General features: G+C 35.1%; 1 protein-coding gene across 1 annotated transcript in view; it reads right to left on the reverse strand.

Moving 5' to 3' along the window:
* Nucleotides 1-2,990: 2,990 nt before the first annotated feature.
* Nucleotides 2,991-18,868, reverse strand: part of LOC109079154 (FCF1 rRNA-processing protein) — a 28,608-nt gene continuing 12,730 nt past the window's right edge. The window contains exons 4-8 of the mRNA XM_019094319.2: nucleotides 9,248-9,396; nucleotides 6,928-7,000; nucleotides 5,000-5,087; nucleotides 4,730-4,824; nucleotides 2,991-3,633 (exon numbers count right to left, since the gene is read on the reverse strand). Coding sequence (XP_018949864.1) covers nucleotides 3,585-3,633; nucleotides 4,730-4,824; nucleotides 5,000-5,087; nucleotides 6,928-7,000; nucleotides 9,248-9,396 — 454 coding nt within the window. The 3' untranslated portion in view covers nucleotides 2,991-3,584. The remainder of the gene's footprint in view (nucleotides 3,634-4,729; nucleotides 4,825-4,999; nucleotides 5,088-6,927; nucleotides 7,001-9,247; nucleotides 9,397-18,868) is intronic.

An 18,868-nucleotide genomic window follows, 5' to 3' on the forward strand; every position in this document is an offset into this window, starting at 1 on the left:
AGACAGGTATAAATCATTCCTCAGAACAGCAAATGCTGGATAGCAAAAAAAAAAAAAAAAAAAAAAAAAAAAAAAAAAAAAAAAAAAAAAAAAAAAAATATAATATATATATATATATATATATATATATATATATATATATATATATATATATATATATATATATATATATATTAGGGCTGTCAAATGATTAATCATGATTAATCACATCCAAAATAAAAGTTTTGTTTACATAATATATGTGCATACTGTGTATATTTATTATGTATATATAAATACACACACATGCATGTATATATTTAAGAAGAATATGTTATGTTTATATATTAAATATATTTATATATAATATAAAATATAAGAATATAAATATATAAATGTATATACATGTAAATATTTTCTAAATATATAATTTATGTGTGTGTATTTATATATACATAATAAATATACCCTGCACACATACATATATTATGCAAACAAAACTTTTATTTTGGATGTGATTAATCGTGATTAATCATTTGACAGCCCTAATATATGTCATTTAGCAGAGTTAGGCTCTGTCATTCAGAAACATGGCTTTTCACATTACTGCTATGCTGATGATACCACTTTACCTCTCATTCCATCCTGATGATCCGACGATAGCTGCTCGCATCTCAGCATTCCAGTTGCATGATGGACCATCACCTTCATCTTAATCTGACTAAGACAGAACTGCTTGTGGTTTCAACAAATGCATCACTTTATGAAAATTTCACCATCCGGTTAGGCTCATCATTTACATTACATTTACATTTATGCATTTTGCAGACGCATTTGGATAAAAGCGTCTGCAAAATGCATAAATGTAAAGTAAATGATTTTGCACTTTTTATTCTATTTTAATTCTACTTTATTTTTTTATAAAAAAAACACTACTTTTTTCTATTCTATCTACTTGTTTTTCTTTGTGTGTATATCTATCTATCTATCTATCTATCTATCTATCTATATATATATCTATATATATATATATATCTATATATATATATATATATATATATATATATATATATATATATATATATCTATCTATATACACACACACACACAGGTGCATCTCAATAAATTAGAATGTTGTGGAAAAGTTAATTTCAGTAATTCAACTCAGATTGTGCAACTCGTGTATTAAATAAATTCAATGCAGACAGACTGAAGTAGTATAAGTCTTTGGTTCTTTTAATTGTGATGATTTTAGCTCACATTTAACAAAAACCCAACAATTCACAAATCTCAACAAATTAGAATACTTCATAAGACCAATAAAAAAATGTTTGTGAATTGTTGGCCTTCTGGAAATTATGTTCATTTACTGTACATAATTCTGTAGGGGCTCCTTTTACTTTAATTACTGCCTCAATTTGGCGTGGCATGGAGGTGATCAGTTTGTGGCACTGCTGAGGTGGTATGGAAGGTTTCAGGTTTCTCTTCATTTTTTGGTCTTTTTTCCTCTTGACAATACCCCATAGATTCTCTGTGGGGTTCAGGCCTGGTGAGTTTGTTGGCTAGTCAAGCACACCAACACCATGGTCATTTAACCAACTTTTGGTCCTTTTGGCAGTGTGGGCAGTTGCCAAATCCTCCTGGAAAATTAAATCAGCATCTTTAAAAAGCTGGTCAGCAGAAGGAAGCATGAAGTGCTCCAAAATGTCTTGGTATACGGGTGCAGTGACTTTGGTTTTCAAAAAACACAATGGACCAACACCAGCTGATGACATTGTAAATCAATCATCACAGACTGTGGAAACTTAACACTGGACTTCAAACAACTTGGCTTCTCCACCCTTCATCCAGACTCTAGGACTTTGGTTTCCAAATGAAATACAAAACTTGCTCTCATCTGAAAAAAGGACTTTGGACCGCTTTGGACCACACTTTTCCTTCCAGTGAACTTTTCCTCTCCGTGAACAGCCAGCTTTTTTGGCAATGAATGTTTGTGGCTTACCCTCTCCTTGTGAAGGGTGTCAATGATTGTCTTCTGGACAACTGTCAGATCAGCAGTTTTCCCCATGATTGTGCAGCCTAGTGAACCAAACTGAGAGACCATTTTGAAGGCTCAGGAAACCTTTGCAGGTTTGTGTGAGTTGATTAGCTGACTGGCATGTCACCATATTCTAATTTGTTGTGAATTGGTGGATTTTTGTTAAATGTGAGCCAAAATCCTCACAATTAAAGGAACCAAAGACCTAAACTACTTCAGTCTGTGCGCACTGAATTTATTTCATACACGAGTTTCACAATTTGAGTTGAATTACTGAAATAGATGAACTTTTCCACGACATTCTAATTTATTGAGATGCACCTGTATATTTTATATATATATATAAATATAAAATACCTTGCTATGTGTACTGTGTTAGGCTAACTGAGACTTTTCATTTGCACTTACATATTGTTGCCCTTTTGTTAGTTTTGATTGCTTCTATTGTCCTCATTTGTAAGTAGCTTTGGATAAAAGTGTCTGCTAAATGAAAAAAAAAAAAAAAAAAAAAAAAAAATATATATATATATATATATATATATATATATATATATATATATATATATATATATATATCATTTAATGTGAAATAAATTTAATGTGAAATATGTGTGTGTGTGTGTGTGTGTGTGTGTGTGTGTGTGTGTGTGTGTGTGTGTGTATGTTAATTATATATATATATATATATATATATATATATATATATATATATATATATATATATATATATATATATATATATATATATATATATATATATATATATATATAATTAAAATAACACACACACACACATATATATAGCTAGCTGTACATTGTCAGAATACAGTAGCCCAATTTAAATTGAACTGCATTCAAATCATCCTGTGTGGCACTGCACAATGTAAATATGGTTTTAGCCACATGAAGCTAACAATAATTAACAGCAATAATTGACAAAAAATAATTTGAAATAAACAAGGATACTGATAACTTGTTTATCAATGGTGATTTTTATTTACGGCAGCCTCCAAGCAGATGGAATCCAACCAGATGTGTAAACAACTGACAGAGATGTCATTGTTACGATAATAACAAAAGAATGTGCTCAGCAAATAAATCCTAAGATCCAACGGACATATAAGAGTACCAGGGAGTGGCTTCAAGGGAAATTATTTTTTAACACCGCATTGGTGAGCTGTTAACATATTAAATTGGCCAAGTAGTCTTTAACTATTACAATGTGTTTGATTAAATCAATATTATTGTTGATAGACACCAAATAATTTAAATCAATAACACATTAATATCAATAAGAGGAGATCCTAGATCACTGAAGTTCCCCACAAAAGCCACTAGATTTGCATTTTGTGTTAGTTATTTTCATTGGTTGCAGATAATTTTCTTCCTATTTTTCCCTCCTTTTAATTTCCTCTAATGTACTCTGACCTGCTGGGAATCTGGGCTGCCAAAAACGTATTGTTCTGAGTTCTGAACATAATTCGCAAAGGGAAATCATTTAAAGGTAGAAGGTGGGGGATTTCCACCAAACAAATTCTTTCAACAATAACAAAAAAAACATTGTATACTACAACCGTGGTGCACCATAATCGTCCGGCATTCTCTCAATGTTATACCTGAAAAAAAAAAAAATATTATAACAGTTTTATTAATTTACATAGGTGACAAGATCATTTTCTTCTGTTATAATAAATACAAAAAATATACATAATATAAATTCATACATAAACACACACACATACATATACAAGTCTAAACTGAGCCATTCAGTAAAGCTACACCACACTTGATTACGGTTACTCAGTCAGAAAATCTTTATAGAATCTCCTGTAATGACAATAGGTGTGTTCGACTTGATTCGGTGCTGCAAAGACCAATCGGTTTGACTTAAAGCAATGCATGCCAGTTAGAAATTCTGTCTGACTTGAGACGGTGGCGATGCCATGTCACTGAAACATATGCCATCAAAGTCCAGTGAGAGTGATTTGAGAGCAGTTGGCTGGCTCAATCTGTGCAGCTTCTCCAGAGTGGTTGGACACCCTGATAACAATGCAGCTATTATACCATTGGCCAAACTCATCATTTCCATGATCATGTGTTTCATGTCATTCTGACACCTTCATTTCTGGTAATGCTCACAAATCTGTGTTTTTATAAAAATACTAACTCATTTCATGTATCCCAATTGTAAAAACAGAATTAAAATAATTTGGGATTTTAATGTTATTTTAATAGTATTGGCCTATGTTATTTTATTCATCTTTATACAGGTGCCGTATTAAGCAGTACTTTTATTTTTGAACGAATAGTATTTGTTGCTACAAGAAAACATCCAAAACGTCTGTGTATTTAAAAAATATTGCATCTAATCCATTTAATCTGTGAAAAAGTATGCAAACACTGCCAGGGCATCACTATGGGAAGCAGAAATTGTCCGACCTCATATCTCCATTTTCAACACCTCTCCTGACTGCAAGCAGCGAGTCTCACCAAACATTAAAATCCAGCTGCAGCCGAAGTCAAGCACACCTAAAAACTCTTCAAAATGGTGGTCCTATAAAGACCAGGATTGGACATACCTGGACACACATTTACCAATAGGCTTTAATCAATTTCTGACGTTTGCACATAACCTAGGCTTTTTCACTTGTACTCATTAGAGCCTCTCCTCAGTAACATTAAGGCGAGACGTAGCGAATTGAGCTTGAGTACCTGTGATTGGAGATGTACATGATGGGGACTCCTGGGATCTTCCGAATCCTCCTTTTTAGGTCCCTGTCCACTGTGGCCACAATGTAACATTTGTGCTAATGAAACAATTGGGAATGCTTTAGTCACAATGTAAAGCAAGATATAAAATGGGTATCAGCTCTGAGATTAGAATTGTTCCATAGTCTCACTTATTTTATAGATTTGTGAAGTTACTTAATTTTCACTCCTAATATATATTTGAAAATGTAATATTTGTAATATATACCATACCTGCATTACTCTTTGCACCAAGCAGTCGTCAGCATACGTTCCTTTGTGTGAGCAAGGTAATCGATCAAACCGGGGATCTTTGGCAATCCTACAAAAAAAGTTCAAATCAGCATAAAAGCCAAAGGAGAAAGAGTAGCCACTTTAAAACCTGTTAAAACCAAAGTAAAATTCCAGTTTTACCTTTTCTGGTAAATGCACCACATCTAAAATTTACATACACAACAGCTTTCTATCTTTTATCCATACTGTTATCATTCCAGATGGTGACAACTTTTGATTAAATCACCAAAAATAGTCTAATATCCTGGAAACAGTTTCTCTCTCTCACTCAATTTCTGGGATTTTGTATAGAATTTGTGGGTGTCAGGGAGCAGCTATCAATATGTGGGACACTCCAGGAGAGGTGGGATGTCTGCCATTCACAAGTCAGAGCAAAATTATTACAAATTTGCTTCTTTTTACCTCATTTGTAAGTTGCTTTTGGTAAAAGCATTTGCTAAATGATTGAATGTAAATGTAATATAAATGTTGTCATCAAATTGTACAAACTGTTAAAAAATTTACAGTAATTGCCATTGCTGTCCACAATGTAGTTAATCTTATGACTAACTGCAGTGGCACACACTGCAACAACGGTGAAATTTTCCTGCAAAATTACTACTACTTAGGCCAGCAAATGCTGCAGCTGATTTGCCAGCATTTCAAAAACTGGTCCTGTTCACACACAACTTCTAACCAGAAAAAAAATGCCTTTTAATTACAACATTGTGACAAGTCTAAGCATAACATGCTAAGGGCAAACAAAGCTAGTTATATTTTCTATGATCAGAGAGTACTAGAACAGAACAGATTTCTTCAAGATATTTATCATGCATATGCATTTATTTGTGCATTAAATTATATGCGTTATATGTGTACAGGTATTTGTGTATTGTACATTGAGCTTACCATATATATGTGTTTATTTTGTTCTGTGAAAGAGTGAACTGTAGTGTGCATTTGTGGAAAACGTTGATGCTTTCAACTCAGTGAGAGCAAAATTAAACAATCTCGAAAGCCTTTGTTGTGCTGTCTGTCTCGCCTCTTACCCCTCCAACTTCACAGCATAACACATCCACTTACTATTTTTAAAAACTGTGGGTGGGAACTAATCGGTGCTGAAACATGAACCTTTAAAAGCAAAGGTGATGTATACTTTTCAACAAGATAGTCCTTTTCACTGACTACATCTAATATTTTTATGAACAAAGCAGAATGAAAGTTGATTTCCAATGTTCTAGTCGAGAAAGGCATGTTTGTTGTTCCTGGTGCTGGTCTGCTGTACTTCGTTACACATTACACTGTGTTGTTAGGATGACAACGTTTTAGAGAATACATTTTTATGATCAACTGCCTCAGATGTGTAACAATGCTCATCAACGTCAAAATGATTAAGATGGCCAATCAAATCAGAGAAGACAAGCTTAACTGTTCAGAGAAGCCGAGTGTGCATCCCAGCGCTTTTTTTTACAGTGAAAGAGTGCCAGATTTAAGTAGCTAAACATTTAATATTTGCCAAGTGTTTTATGGAAGAAATGTGTCTTTCATAAAAGTTTTTCTGTTTCTGTTTTATAGAAAATATAGGTGTTATTCATGTAATTCATAATTGAATATGAATAAAAGTGAATGTGTGCATATTTTAAAATAAAACTATTATTTGCAAATAGTTCAACTTGATTTTACAAACAATAAAATAAATAATAATAAAACAATAAAAAAATAATATGTTTTTCATTATACCTTTTAAATATTTTATAAAAACTAAAAATAAAAAAGGACATTTAAATAAAAAATGATTATTGATATGCCCCTGCCACCAAATATTGGTTTGGTCCCTAGTGTTCAAGACACTGTTACTGTTAGATGTATGTCATGTAAATGTGCATTACCGCAAAGCCACTCGAAACTTCATCCCTAATTTCTCAAGCTCAGCCATCACACAGTCTGTTATGCAAGGGACACCTGAATAACACAACAACATAAATGCACAGAAATGTATTAGCTTGAAAACTAAAAATGTATGTTATTAGTTTTTTCAGACTGTGTAACTTGTATGAGGATCAGGGTCTGTATGCATAAAGCACTCAGATTAAAAAAAATTATAAACATTTAAATTAATAAATACAGGGAATTAAAATTAGCATTCATCCATCAAAAATTATTCAACACGAAACGTTACTAAAACACCATTTTGTGTTGTTAGAAATTATGAACAAATGATTGGTGTCATATAATGCTATTATAATACATCCTTGCAAGCACACTATTGATTGATTCAGTGGTTGAGGATGGTCATTTTTTCTATGTCACTATAGTTCTTATGCCACAACACTTAGGCATGATCTTTTCTTAAGAGCATTTCTGAGACTTTTTATGCATATGACCCCAGTTCACATTTTATGAGTAATCAGCGCAGAAATTGTGATTCAAAAAAGTTCCCATCTCAAGAACATGCTGCAAAATGAAAATTACCATTATTTACGATACTAAGATGGTGCTGTGGACAGTTGCTATGGTGTGTTGGTGCACTGTGTCTTGTGTTGTTTTGTTTGTTAAAATGGTATTTTGTGGTGATACATTGAGCTTGTACACCAGAGAAGAGCTCATGAACATTAGAGCTACAGTCCCTTTTGATTTATTTCCCATTTTCATCGACACGTCCATTAATTTTTTGGACATCCTGGTCAAAGGTGCACTCACCTTTGCGTATGCAGCGAAATGCTGGAGGAGGGGGAAAGCGTGCTGGTGCGCCTCCGCAGATGCGGAAATTGTACACCGCTACCAGGAATATTTCTTTCCAATGTGCGTTCACTGTTCAACAAAATGGACGAACTTCAGCTACTGGTAGGAAAAAAACAGACTTTTCTTCGTCATCAGTGAAGTGCTTCACTGAAACGTGGTTGTGTGAGATGATACCGGACTCTGCGCTGCAGCTGGCAGGATTCCAACTCTTTAGAGCGGATCGCTGCGCGGACCTTTCAGGAAAGACGAAAGGTGGAGGAATCTGTTTTTATACTAACAGTGGACGGTGCAATGATGTGACAGTGGTTCACCAGTACTGTTCTAATGATCTTGAGTCATTTTTCATTAACTGCAAGCCCTTTTACTCCCCACGCGAGTTCGCTTCAATCATACTTGTTGGTGTTTACATTCCACCAAAAGCCAACGTGCAGGATGCACAGAGTACGCTTGCCGAACATATACTGTGGATGGAGTGCACAAACCCGGACTCTTTTGTTATTTTCCTTGGAGACTTTAAAGAAGGAAACCTCACAAGTGAACTCCCCAAATACAGACAATCTATTAAATGTCCTACCAGAAAGGAGAATATTCTGCATCACTGCTACACTACAGTAAGCAGTGCCCATCACGCCGTCCCACGAGCTTCACTGGGTCACTCTGACCATGTCATGGTCCATCTAATTCCTGCATACAGACATAAATTAAAGCTTTCCAAACCTGTTGTGAGGATATCAAAGCAGTTGACGAGAGAAGCTGTGGGGAATCTTCAGGCATGCTTGGATTGTACTGCATGGGATGTATTCAGGAATTATACCAACAACCTGGATGAGTATACAGAGGCTGTGACATCGTACATAAGCTTCTGTGAAGATAGCTGTGTTCCATCACACACAGGGTGAGTTACAACAATGACAAACCCTGGTTCACAACCAGACTCAGACAGCTAAGGCTAGAGAAGGAGGCTGCATTTAAAAGTGGGGATTAGACATGTGCCGGTATTCGGTAATGCAATATATCACGGTAATGAATATGCACGATACTGTTATCGTAGGCACTTCTAAATACCGTGAATAATTATATATTACAAATTATTCAGAATTTGGAATGCATTTTAAGAATACTATTCCCACCAACTGGTCAAATTGCACAACACCGCTGTATGCTGCTTGAAAGAGGTGTGTGCCGCTCTGATGTAAACAAGTATGAGAAGCACATGGGGGAACGCGAGAGCTTTTACTTTCGTTTTGTGTTTATTTGATTATTAAAGTTTTATGTTTAAATATTTGCTGGTTCCCGCCTTCTCCTTCACTGAGCTTTTAACTTTGTTACACTCTGTATTAAACACAGCATCATTTATGTTCAGTGCTGCTGCATAGGAATCTCTACAGTGATCAATACATCCAAAATACACCCATCCTCTTCAACATCAGCATCGATGAAAATAATTCTGAGAGTGTTGAGACTTACATTTAGCATAGAGGCAATCCATCATTGACTGGACAACATCTAATTTGGCCTTAATAGAAAAGTTGATGAAGTTGGTATCAACAAGGATGTAATATGGAGGTCCAAGCTGGGTGTTGTATTGAAAGAACATACAAGATGGGTATTTTGCTCTGAAAGAAAGATAAAGCATAAAATTATTATATATAATTAATGCAAATACACATGCAAATAATTAATGCAAACACAAATATTTAAAAGTATTATTATAATTATCACTACAGGAATTATATATAAGTTTAAGAGAACAGAAGTTTGAGCAATGAAATTTAAATTCACTTTCTATGATGACATGTTTGTGATGTTCAACTAGGCCTTACAGAAGTTACAAAATGGATTTTTTAATATTCTGATGCCTAAAACTTGTAAAGTGATCATCTACCTAAGAAGACTTGATAATACCACTGGTACAGACTGTACAGTTGTACAGATTACTGTTTGTTCTTTTGGTGCAAGAAACTTATGGACCCCCTTGACTTTCACTGTATGGGCAAAAACAGCCAATTAATTCAAATGAGGGTTTCTATGGATTATACTTCTGTGATATGTACACGGTTCGGCACGCATATGATTCGCAGATAAGTAGCAAAGTTTAACTATCACAGACTGATGCACTTGTTTCTAAGTTTTGGCAATTAAACATTCAAGTCATTTTAAACCATTCAAGCACAAAAATATGCGAAAAGAGAACACAATTTGGTACTCTCATGCTGTTTTTTGCACACACACACACAATGTGTGCACAAAGTTGTGTTTCAGAAAGTGCAAGAACACAGAATTCAGTTTTCTTTCGTGTCTTCTTGCACTTGAATGGACACATAACGACGAATTTATCTCAAAATACCTGTCTCAGCTCTCAGCAATTTTCGTTCAACAAGCTGTTGCTGGGTGGATTTTATTACTGACTGGGTAGTAAAGACCACCGGGACAAGACCACAGGAACCTGGAACCAACACAGGAACCAAGTCCTCTGCACAATGTGACATTGCTACAGCCTGGAATTGAACTGCTGGTTTCGTTTGGCCAGAGGAGAACTGAGCCTGGTTTCTCCCAAGTTTGTGTTCAGTTGCTTTGACACAATCTGTTTTGTTTAAAGCGCTATATAAATAAAGGTGACTTGATTTGACTGTGTATGTGTGTGTTCACTGCTGTGTGTGTGCATTTTGGATGAGTTAAATGCAGAGCACGAATTCTGAGGTCAGAGGTCGACCGATATATCGAGCCGATATTTGTCATTTTTTAATATATCGGCATCGGCCGATATCCGTGTTTAGTAGCGCAGATTTACATTCAGGCACGTCGGCGGGCAGCCCTGTGTTATTGGTGCAGTGGAAGGTGCTGCTGCTGCATGTGAAGGAGCCCAAGCCAAAACTTTTGGAAGATTCAACAACAGTCCTGGGAGATAAAGGTAGTCACAGATTTTCACTCTGTAAATGGGGTGGAGAAGGTGGCAGCTCTCACAAACACTGCAGCCTGATTGAGGGCTACGTTACTCCGCCCCGCTCACAGACAGCACCATGCCCGTAGAGACAGCTGTCCTGGAGCAGCCCAGAACGGTGAATGACATTTGTTCGGAATGATGGTTTGATGCAGACAATAGCCAGGTTTCCATCCAACTCATTTGCATTTAGGGATGTCAATATTTGATAATTTCCATGATCGATCGTCGTTTAAATTAACGATCAATTAATAACCTTAATGCTGCAAAATGCGTCTGCAGCGGTATTATTATTATTATGTGCAAAAGCCACTCTGAAAAAAAGCTTTCTCACCCGAATTAAAGGGGTTTTAGTCTGAATAAAATGCTAGTAGCAGGACTGTAAAATGAATAGATGTGATTATGATCATTTGATAAAATGAAGAGAGCGCTATACGTTTGAGATCATTTTACTTTGTTGACTGTTTCTCGTCAAGGAGACCGCTGAATGCGCCTCTTTAAATGGTTTCGTGGTGCTCGTTGTTGTATTTTAAAAGGCAATTGCAATGTTTTCAAATGACACTATAGTATTAAAAATAAAATTATCCCAAACGTAACTGTGGCGCTTGTGGCTGTGCTGCGCAGTCAGTGAACCGCTTTTTTCACATTAAACATTTTATGTGAGTATTATGACCAGTACTTTATTTGATCCTGTTCTGGAGAATGTCAGAATTTGATTTTTTGCGTTCCGGTAGGCCCATATTTTTTTTTAAAAACAAAATAAAAAATAAAAAAAGACTGTTAGTGATGTCACTAGCGGAAGCCCAAGTGTCTGAGAGTGCAAGTGCAAGTCTGCAGCCAGACCCTTCTCATTTTTTATCTGTTGGTATTTGATAGAATCCATGATGCCATGTATCTAAACAAGATGCCCAGGACCTCCATCAGAAATATAGGCCCACAACATCAAAAATACAGCAGTATATTTCATAGTACACATGGGTTACTTTTTATCCCTGTGTTCATCAAACCCATCTTGAGTGTTTCCCCCTAAAAAGCTAATTTTTTAGTTTCATCTGACTATAGAAGCCAGTCCCGTTTGAAGTTCCAGTCGTGTCTGATAACTGAATATGCTGGAGTTTGTTTTTGGATGAGTGAGGACAATTCTTGAAACCCTCCCAAACAAGGTGAGGTTGGTTCTGTTTGACAATTTTTTTTTTTTTTTTTTTGTTAGGTTTTCTGACCCCGAGACTATTTTCTGCAATTCTCCAGCTGTGGTCCTTGTAGAGTCTTTAGCCACTCAAATTCTCCTTTTCACTGTGCATTAGGATGATATAGACACACATCCTCTTCCAGGCAGTTTTGTAACATTTTCTGTTGATTGGAAATTCTTAATTATTGCCCTGATGGTGAAAATGGGAATTTTCACTGCTCTAGCTCTTTTCTTAAAGCCACTTCACTAATTTGTGAAGCTCAATAATCTTTTGCTGTACATCAGAAATATATTCTTTGTTTTTTTTTCATTGTAATGGATGATTAAGGGGATTTGGGCTTTATTTTCCCTCCTATTTATATTTCTGTGTTTTCATGGCTGGATAATTTCATATTCATAATCACCCTGGAGTGCTTAAAATTGTGAATATGAATGGAAATATATACTTTAGAGACATTTTACTCATAAGAATTTCTAGGGATGCCAATAATTGTGTCCAACGTGTATTTAAGAAAAACATTTATTTCATAATGATATTTATCCCCATTTGAAATTCTTATTATCCAATGAAAGGTTTGATTTTTGGGATTTTGTTAAATAAAAGATCAAAAGGATTAACAATGCAGATTAATTTTCACAGCCTTCTTTGAACATATTTACTAAGGGTGCCGATATTTTTGGCCATGACTGTATACTGTGAAATTACATACAATATGGCATACAATTTGAAAGTATAATAACTGAACATCTATGAAACAATGACATTTTTAAATTTTGAACTAAAATGTTATTGCAATCATGCAATAAACAATGATTAGTGCAAAAAGAAAGATTAATTTGTTATATGCCAACGAATATGGGACAAACTGCGTTTCGTATAGCTTTAATACAGAACGCTTCTCTAATGCCTTAAATACGGGACAATTCCATATTTTACTGAATGGTTGACAACCCTATTTTGCATGGATTTTATTGAAAAGAGCTTAGGCTCATGTACTGTAACCAGAAGTTTTAAGATATATGAATATGCTTTTAAGTTTTTCTTGCCTCATGAGTTTACATTATCGTCAAGCAAAGAAATGTAACATTAATTTTGCAGTGTGTCTGTGAAATGTTAAGGTACTATCGTAGTAGTTCTGTGCGCGCGTGAACGTCATGGCAACATACGACACAAAGTAACACTTAACGTAATGTGTAAATACGTGTAACTAATGTAAATCAAGCAAGCTAGTATGCATAGGCCACGAAGTGTTGGCGAAACAACACATTAGCGAACCAGAGGGAATAATATGGATTTTTTCCCCCAAAACACTTCTTGCATAAAACAAATTCAAGCACTTTCAAGGATCTGTATCTATGTATGTTTATTTTAAAAAACTTTCCAGGGCCTTGAATTTATTTTTTTCAGATTCACAAACTTTCAAGGATTTCAAGGACCCCTGGGAACCCGGATTAGCAGCATGAAAAATAAAACTTTTATTCAAATTATGAATGGGTTACATAGAGAATCCAAGGAAAGATTGCTCTATTTATAATCAATGAAGCTAACATTACTTTAGTTCACCCGCAGCCCAAGCTTCCAGAACCTGACTGTTTTGTTCTATAGAGTGTCCCCCTTTTTCACTGGCACTTGTTTCTGAAGAATTTTTCCTACTGGGATTTAAAAAAAACTCTTTGTTAAACCTCTATAATAAGCCATGAACCAGGCCAAACACATACATGGTGAACGAAAAAAGTACAATTTGATTTGACACAAAAAACAGGTTTTGCAAAAAAAAAAAAAAAAAAAAAAAAAAAGCAAAATGAAATTTCAGGACTTTTCAAGCACTACTTTTTTCATTTTCAAGGACTAAAATCGGAGATCATGATATTAGGGCCACCGGCGGTAGTGCACGTGACGCACTCTACTCACACTTGTTTTGTATACAAGTGTGATAACAGTAATAGTTGCAATTTAGTTAGTTGCAATTTACAAATTACCTCAAACGCCATACACAGCTTTCCTTTCGATTGAGGTTTGACAATAATTTAATACTATTTTTAAGAATTTTTCAATGAAAATATATTTGTCTTTTAATCACAAAAAGCAAAACAATGTAGTTGAATTTTGAAACATGTAACTAATTTAGAGCCGTAACTAATGATTATCAAGTAATCTAAATCTACTGATTATTTTTTACAACCGAGTAATCTGATATTTTTCATTAATAAAAACAGACCTAAGTGGAAAAACAGGCTTTATATTGACTACATTTATATATATTAAACTAACGATGAGACAATAATAATTGGTTCAAATGAAGTAATATGTAATATGCCTATAAATAATATGAACAAAACCTACTTAAGTACATTATGTATTATAACAAATACCTGCAGAAGGCACCAACGGCCTGGCGATGCTTCACTTTACAGCATGATTCAACATTTAAATCCATGTATTTTTAATATTTGGCCACATGCAAACTCAGAGGGAGGGTTTGAACTTTTATTCTGAAATTGCGATGTACAACAAATCACATTATTTAGAATTAACAGAAATGTGATGATGTACTCTCCTGTGTTTGGATAGTTTTGTAAATGATTTACATTATAAATCTAGAGAGATAATATACACTGTTTTCCCAGATAGACGTTAAGCAACCCAAACTCACAGTATATGCAGAGGAAGAGTTTGTGGACCGAGATGCTGAGATGGAGACGTGCAAATGAAACCCAAACAAACAGTACTTGCAATAAAAGACCGAATAATATAATGCAAGCACTATCAAAGGTTTCACCACAAAATCAACTTTTTATCGCAAGGTAGGGCTGGTCCGAATACCATTTCTTTGAGCTTCGGTAGTAATCAACACCGAATATTCGAAGCTTCGGGGGGAGGGGGCTGAACATATTCTTCTCTCAACATTGTGTCTACACCGGGCGCCGCAGCAAAATACAAAAGAACCTATTATGCTGTCTACACTGGATGCGGCGTGTAGGAGGGATAAATTCCTGACAGTAAACTGCTGCTGAGTTCTATTTATGACGTACTGACACAAATTTCAAATGATTTTCAATGGTCGCTTTGTCACGTCCAGTGCAGACAGACTAAATGATAAAGACCCAAGTGAGTGCAGTGTCGCGTTTTGGTGCAATATCAAAACTGAACGATTTTCCAAAAGGCTTCCTTGAATAAACATGAGCAAGTACTGCACGTTTAAAAATCAAAACGAGGCACGGGTGTTTTTATATCACTGTATTTCTGAAGGAAGACTCTCTCTTCAATTAGACTATTACATTTTCTATGTCATTTTCATTTCATCTTGCATGTTATATGCCGATAAAGCAGTGTTTTTGAGCTCAGTGCTGCTTTGTGTATATCAGTTACTGGGGAAACCTGTTTCTCCTGCTTTAAACCACCTCCTGCTGGCAAAGAATGAATTTGCATTTTCAGTATGTCTGATTTATGCAGCAAACATATTTTGCTTGTTATCAAAAACAATCTACTCTGGGACTACTTAGCTGCTGTTATTGATTCTATTTGGAAGTCTACAGGAAGTTAAGTTAGGGCCACAAAATCGCGCACGCGCTGTAACGTTTGTTTATGTTGTTGCCGTTGAAACTGTCTATATCACAGTAATAAGGGCAGCAACATATGATAGATAGGACAGAACAGGAAAGACTATTAATAATCTTTGATTGCGCAGAAATTTATAATACTATTAGTATTATATTAGTATTATAATACTAAAGGCGCCAATACAGAGCGGCAAAGAGTGCTTATGCGCATCCCGTGCTCAGAATGATGAGCTTGAACAACTGCACAGCCCTCTGAGTCCCCATAGAAAAGTTAGTACAACACACATGCTGCTCTGCTCATGTTCATCTTCAGTTCTCTCTTCACAACAGTTCAGTCAGTGTACTGGTTGAGTAAATGAATTACTCTGGGATATTGGTTTATTTAGACTCAGAGGGAGTGGTCAGCCACGTTAAAAAAGTTAATAACTTTGCTTACTGGAGTGAATAAAACGCTTACTGGAGATGCGAACCATTTCAAACGATTCAGTCCAATTTGGTGAACTGGTTCAACCGGTTCACTAAGTAGAACCGGTTAAATCGAACGATTCGTTCGCAAACCGGAGATCACTAGTACAAAGGGAAGAGATATATTGATACGTAGTGCATTAAATCTGTGCGTTAGTTTATTGAGCCTTTTCTTTTAATAGTTTTAAACCTCAGTTACTGTGTGCTCTTGAAGAGAGTTTCATCGTTTTGACTGTAGTAACCGAACGCCACATGCAGTTTGATTGCTGATTAGAGGATGACAGACAGCTGCAGCAGAAAGAAGAGTTTATGTGAACTTGAATTTAATGACTTAACTATTCAACTGTACATCACATTGAACAGCTTCAGAACACTTGAAATATAGTGCACAAAAAATTTTTGGTGCTTTATCATGTTTTTGTGCCTTTCGTGGGGCTCAACAATAACACAATAGTAAATGCACAATATCGGATTTGGATTGATCTCGTCTAACAGATACCCGATCCGCAGGAAATGGCAGTATCGGAGCCGATACCGATCCTGAGTATCGGATTGATGCATCCCTAGCTTATATGCTCCGTAAAAAACGGACACTACACTAGTGATACAAAACACGCAGGCCTGTTAACAGCAATACTTTAAATATAAACATATTATTATCAGGCTGGGCTACTTAACGTTTTTTTATGACTGCCGTATTCGCAAGTATTTTCCAAGCAAATTAACTGCAAGTTTTTATCATGTGTAAAACTACTGATTAAAATGGTGGATAAAAGCAGCTTGTTTTTATTTTTACACCAACGATATACTATAGGCATAATACTTACAGAACTTTTCAAACTTGATGTGCTGTTGTGGTACTCAATTTAAAGTGCTCCCACACAGCTGAGGTCTTCGGCATGTTTGTCTTCTCTTCCAGATGAAATGAATCATGACATTTACTCATGGGTGATTCATATTCAAGTGAATTAGAACCGTTTCGCGAAGGATGCCAGGGGATTAAAAAAAAAAAAAAAAAAAAAAGAAATATTTGAATCTCATAATTGAAAAATCGAATGCCAACCAACTGAACAAATAATCGAATATTCTGGTCCAGCCCTAATTGCAAGACCACTTTTCACCTCAAGGAGTAATATCGCGAGATCTTGTGCACTGCCAGGAGAAGCGGCTCTGTATTTATATCAGATGCACTGCATCGTTAATTTTTTTTTTAATCAAAAAAAACAAGAATTAACACAATTTTAATTTATTTACAATTTTTTTTATACACTGCCTTTAAAAAATTCAAGTACTTTTCAAGTACCTTTACATAAGTATGGCTGTTTTCAAGGGTTTTCCAGGACTTAAATTTCAAAAAGTCAAATTCAAGCACTTAAAGCACCTTGTACGAAACCTAAAAAAAGTATATGAAAATCTGACAAAAACGCATGTACAAGAATGTATATATATATAACGGTTTTGGTGAAGAAAAAAAAAAGTCCCATGAAGTAAGCTACTGTGAATGACATAATCCAATTAAAAACTATGGAGAAATCTAAAATTATTCAGAGCTCACTAAGCGCACTTTGTTCACTATGAATTTTCTGTACAGTGCCATGGGTAATGCAGTTTTTTACCTAGAATTCTGCTATTCAACGAGATTATTTTAAAAATATGTTGAACTTACATGAACAGATGGCTTTAACAAAAGCATATACAATTGATAAACAACCTCAGAGCTCACAACTGGTCTATCTTTTAAGGTTTATCAGTTATTTTTAAAAATCTTCTCCTTTGGAGTAAATTAATGGCATTTTTATTTCCGGTACCCGACTGTTACACTTTACTGAGAAGGTTCTGATTTAAACAGCTCTGATTGGCCACTGCGTTCACACAAATGTGTCTGTAATTGGCAACAATGCTCAATGCTGCAAAAATACATTGTAAACAGAAATCTTTGAGACTCTTCACAGAGTGCTCACACAAATACAGTAAAGACTAAAAGCTGCTGCCTATTAGCGGGTACCGGATCGATCTGCTACTCTGCATTACTGGTATTGCGGAAAGGCTGGTATTATTAAAATTTAAGTATTGACTTGAAGTACAGGTACTTTTAACAAAACTACTGGAGAGTATATAAAAATAATTTTAAATTTGAAGTAACATTTGTATGTTACTGGTAAATACTCTGTCATTTTAAATTAAGTTTAAACTATTTTGTTTTACATGTGGGGATGGAATTTACCATGACAGAAGTATCTTCAAAATGCTTTATTAAATCGAATATGGAGAGGCCACTACTTAGAGCAGTGGTTCTTCTGAGTTTTGGCATTTGTTTAATTCTACCCCAACTTAAAATAACATTAAAACCGAACATGTAGCTATTTCCGACAAGCAACATGCCCTTTAATATGAAAACGGGAAAATGTGAGTTCCGTAAATGGTCAAAAACATGATATCCAATCAGCTTACATCATCTTTTGCAGTCAAAACTGACTGCATCCACACAAGCAGCACACATGTGATAGGATGCCTGCTGAATATGCTGCTTTAGCAAATCGCGCTGCTGTTCAATGTATCTTTAAACTAGATCTTCAATTACTAGCATGAAAAGCACATATTGACACGGAGATCAATTTAAACTCTCTTCGATACAGACACACACTGTGCGTGTTATTGTTTTCATGTTTAAGTTATGAGCACAAATGCAATTTTCCCTGAGTACTCAAACTATGGCAAATGTGCCATGAATTTTTACAACAGTTCAACAAAAAAGGTAATATTAAGTGAACGTTCTACATATATTTTATATAGCCTACATTTTGAACAAAATATTGTCATGTTTGTTCTATTTTGCAATGAAATATTAGTTCCAGCGAAATCCGTATCAGCGGTGCTTCATTAGTGAATGAATCTGCAGGTTTAAATGATTTGGAGAGTCAGAGATTAATAA

This window comes from Cyprinus carpio, chromosome A17 (assembly GCF_018340385.1).
Source record: "Cyprinus carpio isolate SPL01 chromosome A17, ASM1834038v1, whole genome shotgun sequence".
Lineage (NCBI taxonomy): Eukaryota > Metazoa > Chordata > Actinopteri > Cypriniformes > Cyprinidae > Cyprinus > Cyprinus carpio.